The following is a 12,000-nucleotide window of genomic DNA, read 5'->3' as shown; positions in this document are numbered from 1 at the left end:
TGTGCAGCCCATGCACCGTTGTGGTTCACTGCGTTCAGTTCAAAAGGGAAGGCCTTGGACTGCGTGTGAGCAGCCAGCCACGTTCCCTGTCACCTGCATTGTTTTGAGCCAGAGACTGCATGCGAGCAGCCTGGCTCCCTGCTAACTGCTTTTCTTTTTGCAGAGTTCATGGATCCTGGGCCATGGTTTAGTGTAAAATTTGTAAGTTAAGGTTAAGATGTACTGTAAATATGAGTGCGCCCCCGGCATGTCTGTCTAGCGCCGGCAATTTTATTTAAGTCGTCCGTGTGAGTGAGTTTGTTTAGGTAGTTACGCAGCCCTCAGGTTATTTATTTTGGGGACACGAATACCATGAATGTCGCACTCAGGGATCCGTAGGTAAAATGTACTAGGGGAAAACGACACATGATGGCACACGAAAATTTGACGACTCGGGACGAGTCTGTAAAAAGGGGAGGGGGTAGTGTTGTGGTTACCAAATTCGCAAACCACCATTCAGGTCCCTTAGGTGAGGTATCTCGGTAAGTACATGTGTAGTTAGGCCCAAACCCGTTGTCTAGTGGGAATACATGTCATTTATGCGTGCTGCGACTCTTCAAGATAGCCGTTTTTCTTTTACTATCTTTATTTTGGACCAACCGCCATTGTTACCACCACCAACCACCGCTTCACCACAACCTTCACGTCACACCTCGCAACCGTCGCATCGCCACCGTTCTTGCGCCGCTTGTGGGTACCGGTGTTGGACTCGTGCAGGGCGCGCGCCGAACAGCGTGTACAAAACCACGGATTTTCCACTTCAAAAACGGATCAAAAACGACACACGCCCACTTTTGTTCCGTCCAATCGGTGAGCGAGGGGCGATTTGGCCCCGCCCCCAGGGCGTTGGAGGGCGATCGATATATGCAAATTTATGGATCAAAAAGCATTCACGCCCACTTTTTCTCGGGCCAATGGGGAGCGAGGTGAAAGGTCGAAGGGAGGGGGTCAAAGCTGAGAAGGCGAAGCCACGGGGCTTATAAAAGCGAACGCGTTCGTCAGTCAAGTGGAAACAGAGAGTCAAGACTTCGCAGGCGGTGGAGTTGGCAAGAAGGAGCTGGTCATCGTCGTGTGCGTTGGAGTCGGAGCGGAGGGGACGGAGCTGTGGAGAGGCGGCGAGGGCAGACGAGGGGTGCTCGCGTCGTGCAGGGAGCTGCACCCCAGGGAGGCCGACAGTGCGACCTGGCCGAGGTGGAGACGCTCGTCGCGGGACTCGAGGCAGAGTAGGAATCCTCTATACCCCGAGCATCAGCAACCCCCTCCTGTTTCCCCCCGCGCTGAGATAGTGCGACCAAGGGGGCCCCTTTCCCACCCCCTACCAGACACTGCCCGCGAGGCCCGCGGAGTTGAGGCACCATCGCCGCTCCGCGTCTCATCACCAGACGGGTAGGCCCGACCCGGTCTCGGCCTCAGGCCCGCCTCATCCTTGAGGGTTCTCTGTTCTTTTCCTTGGTTTTGGGTATGTGTTGTCGGCGCCGTCTGTGAAGTAAAATTGTATAAGTGTTGCCGTGTGCTCGTGTAATCGGTATTAGATCTGCATTGTCGCATTTGCTTTTTGTGTAAATTACATTGTGTTTTCCTTTTCTATGTGCTTTTGGTGGAATTGAATATGTGTGCTTTCCATTCATCGCGAATAAATGTGCTTTTGTGTTGAACTGTTTCCCGCTTCGCTTCGTCATTTCTTTCATTGAATCCTCATCTTGCTTCACGTAAAGGGTTGGTAGTGGGCTGAATACGCCCGATAATTAATCGAACCGTCGAGGCCGACGATAACACCGCTCGGTTATCCCGATAGTACGGAACGGGTCGCTTAAGTGGCCCGTGTCCGAAGTCGACCTGCGGCGAGGTGCGATCGCCCGGTCTACCCTCCGCGTGGGTACTTAGGTAGGTCGAATTTGGCGAGCAACCCTATCCCACGCGGGGGCTGATTGGCTCGATCGCGGTGAGACTGAAAGGTCCACCCGTGACTGGTTCACGGCGTTAGTCCGAGAGGGTCACGACTGGATTGTCCGTCTGGTGGGCGACATGCCGCGATTCGAGTTACGTGGCCGTCAGCACGCCGGCGGGCGCGAATACCGCAACAATATTATAGTTTTATCTTAGAAATTAAGCCAAGTGATGTATATGAGGATATGATTGATAATATTGATATATATGATACAAGTAATTATAAGTCAGGTGATGTGTTGTTTTCATCAAATAATAAAAAGGTTATTGGTGAGTTTAAAGATGAATTGGGTGGGAAGGTCATGAGTGAATTTATAGGATTGAGATCAAAGTCTTATGCTTTTATGTATATTGATAATAATAACATTGAAAGGTGTGATAAGAAGCTGAAGGGAATAAAGAAAAATATAATCAAGGAAACAATAAACTTTAAACATTATTACAACTTTTTAACCTTAAATAAGGAAGAGTACAGAAAAATGAATACAATAAGAAGTTATAAACATCAACTATATAGAAGAGATAAATTAATAAGAAAGCATTAGGAGCTTTTGATGATAAAATATACATTTCAGAATATGGAATCAAGTCTCCGTTATGGTTATAAGTATAAGCGTTAAGATATTGGGTTAGGAATTTTAACAGGCTACTGCCGTCTTTTTACTGATATATAAATGATAGAACCAAGCAATAACCAAACCAAAGAGTGGAGATGTAATCAGCTGTGGTATTTAAATGGGAAACAAAGAATGTGAGAAATATCAAATAAGTCTTATTGAAGAAATAACTGGGGTAAATGTAGATAAAACAAATAAGCGGATAAATTTAATTAAAAAGAAGTTGGAGGATGTAAAAGAAAAATTAATATCCTTGAATGGACTGAAAACTTTGATGGTTATCAATTGAACAATGGAAAAACAATTTACTGCAATCTCAAAATGATATGTGGCTCAGCAGGTGGTCAAATAAAAGCATTAAGAGAAGTTTATCATTTCATTTCTGCTCAACAAAAATACTTCAACCAAGGACTGAGTTCCAAAGTAATCTTTGTGAATATACTTGATGGTGATTAATGTTATAGGAAAATTAAGTTATTCGCCAAAGTAGAACATGGACAAATTAATATTCATTGGTTCGCTCTTTGAGTGGAATGAAAATATAAAAGGAAAGAAGTGTTATAATCAGTAAGTCTCAATTTTACATTTGCTTGTATGGGGGGGGGGGGGGAGGGAAGGGGATAAATGAGTCCCTTATTTTGGGCTTTTGCTTGTATGGGAGGGGGAGGAATCAGTCTCTTATTTTGGACTTTTGGGCCTTGAGACAGTCTCAATTTTACATTTGTTTGTTTGGGAGGGGGAGGAATCAGTCTCCTATTTTGGCCTTTTGGGGCTTGAGTCAGACAGTTTTTCCCTTTTTCCCCATTCATTTGAATGGCTGCCTCAGAAGCCCCATTAATCCTCTACTTATAGTGCAGGCATGATGGATCAACTGGCCTGCCCCTGTGTGAGATTTTCATGTTAAAAAATATATATATATATATATATATATATATATATATATATATATATATATATATATATATATATATATATATATATATATATATATATATATATATATATATATATATATCGAAATGTTAATCACGTACTGCATTAATTCTTCCCAGCGATAATCAAATTGGTCTGAATGGATAAACACCAGAGGCCTTTTCACAAGGGATTAGGATTCGCTCATGGCCTGGACTAATGCCTGCTGTCCAGATATGGCCTGCGGCCCACCTTTTGAGGACTGTTGGCAATCTAATTACACATTCATCTCCAAATGCAGCAATGACTAAATCATTTTTCTTTCTTGAAAATTCCACTTTGGGCAAGCAAAGAGGCTCCTTTAGAAGACAATTTGAAGCAACACAGCACTGCAGCAGAAATGTCTATCTGTATCTGGTACTCATGCACAAGCGATACATTTTCAGCGCATGCACACCATGCAGTATGTGCTTACTCCAACTAATGAAATCCAGCATGTGCACAAGCTGATACTGGTCTCATATTAAATACTGCCCATCAGTGCAGTTTGGATTTTCGAGATAACTTATTTTGGGGAAAGTTAATATTGATTTATACATGTTATATGTATATTTTATGTTATATTCAAGCAATAAAGTATGTTTGGGGGGAGGGGCATCTGAAAAATCGATATGGTATTCCTACTTAGTCAAAAAAGCCCCCCACCCCTGGTTCCCCACCCATCGATGACTATGTGGACAGTTGCCACTCTGACAGAGGATATTCGACGGAATGTATAGGAATTTGTAATTCAGCCAGGGTGCCGGCAAGAGTTCGCTTAGTCTTTGTGAAAGAAGCCATCAGATCATTAACGTCCATTAAATGATCCCAGCAGACAAGATACTCAGTTTAACGTACATCCAAGGGACTAGCACACACCATCCCATTCCTCACACTACATGCGAAAAACCAGGATGGTAGTTTATAGCTGGGCCGAAATTTGAACACCAGCTATACAGCTCAAAGGTGTGTGTATAAACCTCTATGCTATCCTCTAAAGCATAGGTTTATTATGCAACTAAAATTATCAGCTAATGCCACAATACGATCTTCTGTAATGGTCAAAATCAGTTGCCAAATAATTAGCAGCAACGTTTCATGGGCATATTTCATATTATAAAACCGATCTTGGTGCATACAGTATATGCAAATTTCCTCATGACTACCAACCTTTATTTTCTCTCACTTCATTACACCCACCCCTCACTCCACTTCCCATGTTCTCTCCCATATCACAGCAACCCATTCCACAAAGTCAACATGGAGATTGCACCCATATCTTGCTGGATTTTTTTGAGAAATGCTTTTCAGGTCTAGTTTCACTGATCATTCATCAAATTAATGAGCCTTCTTACCTTGTCCACGTGTTTGCTCTTAAAGGCTGCTTGTAAAACTTTGAAGTTAGTGATGTACTCGTGTTCAAGCTTAGCAAGGAATTTTACTTTTTTGAGGTTCAAGCAGCCAGGGAAAAGCATGTCCATGAACTGGCAATAAGCTACACCTGCAACAGAAAGACAGTATTGGGTATTAATAACGGAAATTCAAAATTGAATATGGTTCCAAAATAAAGTAGTGTGAACTTGAAGACTGTAAAATGAGGTTCATTATCCAACATGTGCCAATCTTAAAACATGTCCAGTTTTCGCAACTGAAAACCATGACAATTAATGGAAACATTTCATGTGTGAGAAGTGATTCAAGTTTGAGGGTAAAACGTTTGCTTAACACAAGCTTCATTTGCAACTCACGGTTAAAGAAATTGTAACCATTCACATCGATTAAAGTATAGTTATTCCTCTTGCCAACTTAAAAATTTTGATTTTTGCACCGTTTGAAAACCTCATTCACATCCTCTGTAAAGTTATAGCATTGCACCTTTGAATTAAGAAAGAGGTGCAATGTATTTAAACAAATATTTTCTCCCATAGTAACTCAAATTAACATATGCCACCAACCTGTTATCATCGCTTCTGGTGCTTACAAAAAAAAAAACCCCCAAAAACATTGCAATAAATCATCATTCTCCCAAAGACTCTTTAAATCAAAACTGAGTGGGAAATATCTGCGGCTAAACATAGCAAAACAGAAAAGAATAAATTTGGGAAATTAAAATAAATTTACAAACTTTCCCTTAAATACAGGGGAAGTTTGGTTTCCCTTTACCTCACATGCAAGCTCGCTTTTCCTTATGTTATATATTGAGACCATTTCCTCTGCAGTGATAATTCCTATCCTCTCACCGCTGGTACACTGAATCCTATGGTGAGACAGTTGCCATCAAAAAACATCTGTCCAACCTCAAGATTGAACTTCCAAACTTGTCTCCCTCAAAAACCTGGTGTTGCCTTATTAAGTTTGGCTCTGGAGTGTGCTCCTACTCCATCCCTTCCCTCACTTCAAATGGCCCCACAGCAGACACTACTCATGAGAAGGCTGAATGCCTCAATTCTGTGTTTACTTCCAAATCTTGTGCCCCTAACCCCTCATTCTCTGTACTCACCCAGCTGAGTGAAATCCAACTGTTCCTAAATTCTGTATCTATCGCACATGAGAAGTTAGAGAAGCTTCTGTCAACCCTCGACTGTGATTCTGCAACTGGACCGGACTCCATCATCCTAAAAACCTGCTCTGCTGCTCTTACACTTCCTCTCTCTGCCATTCTCGCCATATCATTTGCCCAAAGTCATATTCCATCTGCTTGGAAACCAGCCAACATCACTACATTACATAAATATGTGCAAAATCTGATCCGCTGAACCTTAACTACAAACCTATTAGCTTACTTCCATTCATCAGCAAGGTCATGGAATCCAACATTGCCTTCAACATCAAATTATTCATTTTCTCCAACGACCTTATCTCAGATCATCAATTCGGATTCAGACCAGGCCACTCTACCTTGGATATGCTGCTTCTCCTCTCACAACATGGAGGCCATCAATGTAAGACATGAGACCAGGGCTGCCTCTCCAGACATATCTCGAGCTTTCAATACAGTCTGGCATCCAGCCTTACTTTTCAAACTCTGCCTACAGTATCCAAGGCCAAATTCACTCTTGGGTTACTCACTGACTTTGTCAACTCTCGAACCCAACATATGGCTCTCAACGGAATCCTTTAATTTCCTCTCCCTGTCAAGGCAGGACTGACCCAAGGCAGTACTGTCAGCCTCATTCTATTCCAAATCTTCATCAATAGTATCTCTGGAAAATCCTCTTCATCTCTTTGCTGATGACTCAAACCTCTGCCGTGACATCCGTATCCTCTGACAGAAACGGAGCAGCAGCCTTTGCCCTCTCTTCAGACCTTGACAAAAAACCACAAACTGGTCAAACACTTGGAATAAGTCTTTCAATCCTAACATATATATATATATATATATATATATATATATATATATATATATATATATATATATATACATATACACTGTATATATAGGACCATACCACAATATAAAGGACCGTACCACAACCTTCCCATCGACTTTCTCAACAACCCTCTCAAAGATCAGTCATGCAAACTCTTGGGTGTCACTCTCAGCTATGATCTCTCTTGGGCAAGCCATGATCTCTTTCCTCTTGGAGGCAGTTTGCCTCCAAAGCCAGACGCTGACTGGGCATCCTCTGTCATGCAAAGTCCAACCTTAACACACCTGAGCTTATCCACTGACAATGCCTTAATCTTCAGCTTGATGGAATACTACTCTCCCCTCTGGGCTGGTGCCCCCATCTTACCCCTCGGTCACCTTGAGGAATTCGAAAGCAAGGCCCTCAAGATCATTGGAATTTCCCATGAAGAAGTTGTGTTTCTAAGCCTATCACTTTCTCATTGCAGACAGGTGCCTATCTGTTTTCTTTCACCTTCTTTCTGGTCTTGCACCCTCTTATCTGCACTCTACATGCTTTATCCCCATGCTTTATCCACCCCCCATCCCCCACCAGGATTCTGCAGGGTGAACATTGTCTACCATCAACCATCTTTTCGTTAAACTTACTGCTCACCTCCAATCCATAATCCAGAATCACTGCTCACCTCCACTCATTTGTTTCTCTTTTTTTCCCACCTGTGGAACCAACTTCCATATTCTCTTCAACCTCTTTCTTCCCTCCAGGTCTTCAAGACAGCTGTTCACCACCACCTCAGATCTCTGCAGTTAAACACAGCAAAACTTCCACGAGCCTCGATCTTTCCTAACCCCCATCCAAAACCATGATCTTTTCCAATCCCAATAAATCAACACCCCCCCTCCCACCCCATAAAATTTCCAGTTTTTCCTTCCTAATCATTTGCTTCAGCATCCGTCCCATCCAGTCCCTGCATTCGCACCTTCCCCTCATCCTTGCTGGCATCTCTTGTTATCCGCCTCCATTTATTTTGTCCCTCAGCCCTGCTATTGGTATTTCCCCCTTCTCTTTCGTACTGTTGCGTCCGGATCCATTCTGTGTTCTAGCTCTTCCACGAGCCTCAACTCTGAACACGCACAAAAATTTTTTTAAATGTCATGACTCATGGGAGAGCAGAACAGAAGGTGAAGGGTTAACATAGACAATGAAGTGAGAGGAACCAGGCAAGCAATAAACGTGGATGCATCACAACGCTACTGGGGGGGGGGGGCATATATATATATATATATATATATATATATATATATATATATATATATATATATATATATATATATATATATATATACATACATATATATATATATATATACATACATACATACATACATACATACATATATATATATACATACATACATATATATATATATATATATATATATATATATATACATACATACATACATACATATATATATATATATATATATATATATATATATATATATATATATATATATATATATATATATATATATATATATATATATATATATATATATATATATATATAAATATATATATATATATATACATAACCACCGGGCATTGCTCTGTTTCTACCCCTCATCTTTTTATGTTTGCCAATTCCCTTGCTTCTTGTGTCCAACTGTTATCCTGATTCACCACTGTCAGTTCATACCCTCTGTCACCATGTTCTTCCACGAGCCTCAATCTTACAAAGAAAAAAAAAATGCAGATAAAAAAGTAACTGTAGAAAATGAATGCAATGTGGTTTCTGTAAACATATCTGCGTCACAACTGGACAATTAACCAACTGAAGAATGAAATTAAAATCATACAACAAAAAATGGGCATCCTCTGTCATGGAAAGTGACATTATTATTGCATTTTGCACTTGTTTATCAGAGGCGGGAAATAAAGAAAGAAAGGAATATTGAAGCGAGTGCAAATGAATACCAGAGCATAGCTGCTCAATTTTTATGTAGTTGAGCTGTAGTGAGTCGTTTATCCAAGCGAGCATGTCATGCCGGCTGAGGTTGTCGCTGGTCACCGAAGTTGAGTACACGTTCACCGCCATATTGGGAAACCTAGAATGTCACAAACGTTTGAGACGTTACAAAGTACACTACCAATAGTGTTCACGGGATTCCAAAAACCCATGATAACCATCAAATTTGTTGAGAATGCACAGAGAAGCTGCAAGCATTCGCATCCAAAAATAAACTTCACTCTCAGTCTGTGGTTCAGGACCAGGGGTCAGCCGAGCAATGAAAATGAAGTTAGGACAGCGGTAAGGTCTTTCACACAGAGATTAGTTAATGCATGTTATGGTTTCCCGAGAAAGGTGGTAGCAGCAGAAACAGTGTAGGTTTAAACTGGAATCAGGTAACTTGAAGCGTTGGAGTAACTTGACGCATCGGGGATATTGAGGTGCATGTATATTGTCAGGAAGCTTGGGTATGAATGGGTGATTGTACATGTGTAGAGATTGTGATACCTGTGGGAGGGTCTAATTACAAAGCGAAGGTATTGTCGCTGTTTGTTCAATCCTCATACAAAAAATTATCTCCAACATCCCTTTCCCCCAAAGAATGGCAAAATAACAAAAACGTACAAACAAAATAAATAAATAAAAACCCTCATTGTGTCCGTGTACCTGCACTGTGGTCTCACCCCTAAGCCTTTAACCCACCCACACCCACCCCTCCAAAGTGAAATTAGGAACATAAATGGATAGATAAAATTAATGTTGTGTTGAGACATCACAAGTACAGTATGACAAGCCAAATGACATCCTCCTGTGCCCAATTTCCATCCACTAGTCATACCCACTCCCAGAGGGAGCGAGAGAATTTGTCAGAATTGGCATCGCTTCCAACAGCAATACCCGCTCTCTCCGGCAGGGATCAGTCGTTAACCACCAGCACTATTCCACATTATGTACAGGCGAAATCACAAGTCGTCTCCGCACACTTGGTGGGGAGGGAAGAATTGAGATATATTTTATGCCCATGACATGAATTTGGTGGAGGTTGGCGTTTGATTCCGAAAGGCATTTCCTGATTTATATGACAATTTCCATGCTACAAATAAAGCATATTTCTTTAATTTTACAACTCACAAACACCACCCATCGCTCCACTGACAGGAATCCCAACAGAGTGGGGGAGGGGGGGAGATGGAGAAGGAGAGAAAAAAAGTGAAGAGAGAGGAGAGAGAGAGAGGAGAGAGAGAGAGGAGAGAGAGAGGAGAGAGAGAGGGGAGGGAGAGAGGAGAGAGAGAGGGGAGAGAGAGGGGGAGAGAGAGGGGAGGGAGAGGGGAGAGAGAGGGGAGAGAGAGGGGAGAGAGAGGGGAGAGAGAGGGGAGAGAGAGGGGAGAGAGAGAGGGGAGAGAGAGGGGAGAGAGAGGGGAGAGAGAGGGGAGAGAGAGGGGAGAGAGAGGGGAGAGAGAGGAGAGAGAGAGGGGAGAGAGAGGGGAGAGAGAGGGGGAGAGAGAGAGGAGAGAGGGAGAGAGGGGAGAGACGGGAGAGACGGGAGAGACGGGAGAGACGGGAGAGACGGGAGAGAGAGAGAGAGAGAGAGGAGAGAGAGGAGAGAGAGAGAGAGAGAGAGGAGAGAGAGGAGAGAGAGGAGAGAGAGAGAGAGAGAGGAGAGAGAGAGAGAGAGAGGAGAGAGAGAGGAGAGAGAGAGAGGAGAGAGAGGAGAGAGAGGAGAGAGAGGAGAGAGAGGAGAGAGAGAGGAGAGAGAGAGAGGAGAGAGAGAGAGAGAGAGAGAGAGAGAGAGGAGAGAGAGGAGAGAGAGGAGAGAGAGGAGAGAGAGGAGAGAGAGAGAAAAAAAAAGGGTGGTGAGAGAGGGGATTGATGGTGAAGATAGGATGGTGGAGTGGGGAGGAAGGAGAAAGTGAAGAGGGGGAGGGGGAGAGGAGGGGGCAAGCGACACCTCACTACACGTGGATAGATACTCCAAAAAGGAGGGTGGAGCAAGGAGGATGGGGGAGAGAGGAGGAGAGGAGGAAGAGAGTGAAGTGAAGTGGGGAGGGAGAGAGGATGGGTGGGGGAGGGGAAGGCAGCATGAAGGGAGGGGAAGGGAAGGCAGCAGGAAGAGAGGAGAAAGGAAGGGAAGGCAATGGAAAGGGTGGGGAATGGAAGGTAAGGCAGCATGAGGGGAGGGGAAATGAAGGGAAGGCAGCATGAGGGGATGGGGAAAGGAATGGAAGGCAGCATGATGGGAGGGGTAAAAGAAGGGAAGGCAGCATGAGGGTAGTGGAAAGGAAGGGAAGACAGTATGGGGGGGAGGTAAAGGAGGGGAAGGCAGCATGAGGGGATGTGGAAAGGAATGCAAGGCAGCATGATGGGAGGGAAATAAGGGAACGTGAGGGGAGGGGAAATGAAGGGAAGGCAGCATGAGGGGAGTGGAAAAGAAGGGCAGGCAGCATGAGGGGAGGGGAATGGAAGGCAACATGGGGGAGGGAAGGGAAGGCAACATGGGGGGAAGGAAGGCAACATTGGGGGGGAGGGAAGGCAATGTGAGGGGAGGGGAATGGAAGGCAACATTGGGGAGGGAAGGCAACATGGGGGGGAGGGAAGGCACATTGGGGGAGGGAAGGCAACATTGGGGGGAGGGAAGGCAACATTGGGGGAGGGAAGGCAACATTGGGGGAGGGAAGGTGATGTGAGGAGAGTGGAAGGGAAGGCAGTGTCAGGGGAGGGGAAGGAAAGGAGTGTCAAGTGGGTGGAAGGGAAGGAAGGGTGAAAGGGGTGGATGGGAAGGCAGCTTGAGGGGGAGGGAAGACAGCATGAGGGGGAGGGGTGGCAGCATGAGGGGGAGGGATGGCAGTGTTAACGGAGGGATGGAAATGTGAGGGGGAGGGGTGGCAGTGTGATGGGAGGAAAGGCAGCAGGAGGGTGAGGGAAAAGGAAGGGAAGGCAGAGTGAGGGGAGTGGAAGGGGAAGGCAGCATTAGGAGAGTGAAAAGGAAAGGACGGCAGAGCAAGGGGAGTGGAAAGGAAGGGAAGAAAGCATGAGGGGAGGGGAAAGGAAGAGAAGGCAGTGTGATGGGAGGGGAAAAGAAGGG

General features: G+C 44.1%; 1 protein-coding gene across 3 annotated transcripts in view; it reads right to left on the bottom strand.

Annotated features, from left to right (window-relative positions):
• Positions 1-12,000, bottom strand: part of MAPRE3 (microtubule associated protein RP/EB family member 3) — a 134,751-nt gene that overhangs the window by 95,358 nt on the left and 27,393 nt on the right. For all 3 annotated transcript variants that reach the window (XM_085891447.1, XM_085891427.1, XM_085891436.1), the window contains exons 2-3: positions 8,885-9,015; positions 4,910-5,055 (exon numbers count right to left, since the gene is read on the bottom strand). In XM_085891447.1, coding sequence (XP_085747573.1) covers positions 4,910-5,055; positions 8,885-9,005 — 267 coding nt within the window. In that variant the 5' untranslated portion in view covers positions 9,006-9,015. The remainder of the gene's footprint in view (positions 1-4,909; positions 5,056-8,884; positions 9,016-12,000) is intronic.

The sequence above is a fragment of the Eptatretus burgeri genome, chromosome 1 (assembly GCF_056783735.1).
Source record: "Eptatretus burgeri isolate ZD-2024b chromosome 1, Ebu_testis_v1, whole genome shotgun sequence".
In the NCBI taxonomy this organism is placed as follows: Eukaryota; Metazoa; Chordata; class Myxini; order Myxiniformes; family Myxinidae; genus Eptatretus; species Eptatretus burgeri.
Note: the sequence above shows the minus strand (reverse complement) of the source record. Positions and strands in the feature narration are given on the sequence as shown.